Genomic DNA, 1,145 nt, shown 5'->3' on the forward strand with positions numbered 1-1,145 from the left:
CCCCCCCCCCCCCCAAAAAAAAAAATTGTTATAGCTATTATGCATGATACAGCATGATGTTCAGAACCTGACATCCATGCAATTACTCAGCAATATAGCTAGTTAATGACCAAACTGACAATGATTTGAAGAACTAGAGACATCTGAAAAAGGATTCCACCAATCATCAAAGATATCAGTAACGATAAAAAACCAGGAACCAAGATCCATCTCTGGACTCACTCACCAACCTTCCTATTCGTTGACCATCAAAATAGTCTTTTCATGGTTGGAATAGACTTAGCATAGGACAAGAAATTAAAGTTTTACTTAACATCTGAGCAACAGTTAAGTGGTGGTTCCAGAATATGAGGTACTGTTCTTCTCCCCCTTTTGAGAGACCACTAATCATCAAACCAAAAAAACATAAACAATAAAGGCACATGAATGATAAATTAGAAATTGTAGCACTCACCAAAATAAGGAACTCTTGCGATAGTCTCCAGCACAAAAAACCTAGCATAATTCTGGTCACGGTACATTGAGATGTACCTCCAAGAATAAGGGTAACCTCCAAGAATCTCAAAATAGGGACGTGGTAGGGACTGAGGCCACACTGTTAGTATAGGAGATCTACAAAACCAAATTGAGATGTTACGACTTTTTCCCTAGGTTTTAAAACAACTGAGTGCAAGTTGCAAGTGAATCCAAGAGCCTCAACAGCAATAAAATTTTGAAGAATAATACATTTAAAAAAAAATGATAAAAAATCAGGAACCAAATAGCATGAATGACGTATTATGAGATAAATTTGGTAACAGAACATATTATAGGCAACTCTTCACCGAACAAATGCGAACAACTTTGGCAAATGATGAAAATGAAGAAAGAACTAGAAGCAAAGAAAATTTACCATGAGAAAGATATTTACGGATTGCTCAAACTTGATGGCCCAACTCTCCAATGCACTGGAGGATGTATCCCCATTGCTTCCTTCCCCATCATTCTGAGGAAAGCTACTACCTTCTCTTCTTCATCTTGCAAAATTGTTGCTTGGACTTACAAAATTTTCTACATAGAACACAAGAAAAGGAATTCCTTGAAAAAAATTTACAAGTCAACAACTCAATTAAAACCAAAATTTTTTTCCCAAGAAAATCTTTAAC

At 36.1% G+C, this 1,145-nt stretch overlaps 1 protein-coding gene across 1 annotated transcript in view; it reads right to left on the reverse strand.

The window, feature by feature from the left end:
* LOC122063757 (ubiquinol oxidase 4, chloroplastic/chromoplastic-like) overlaps nucleotides 1–503 on the reverse strand; it is a 26,240-nt gene extending 25,737 nt beyond the window's left edge. The window contains exon 1 of the mRNA XM_042627465.1: nucleotides 455–503. Within this exon, the coding sequence (XP_042483399.1) occupies nucleotides 455–502 (48 nt within the window). The 5' untranslated portion in view covers nucleotide 503. The remainder of the gene's footprint in view (nucleotides 1–454) is intronic.
* Nucleotides 504–1,145: the final 642 nt, after the last annotated feature.

This window comes from Macadamia integrifolia, chromosome 2 (assembly GCF_013358625.1).
Source record: "Macadamia integrifolia cultivar HAES 741 chromosome 2, SCU_Mint_v3, whole genome shotgun sequence".
In the NCBI taxonomy this organism is placed as follows: Eukaryota; Viridiplantae; Streptophyta; class Magnoliopsida; order Proteales; family Proteaceae; genus Macadamia; species Macadamia integrifolia.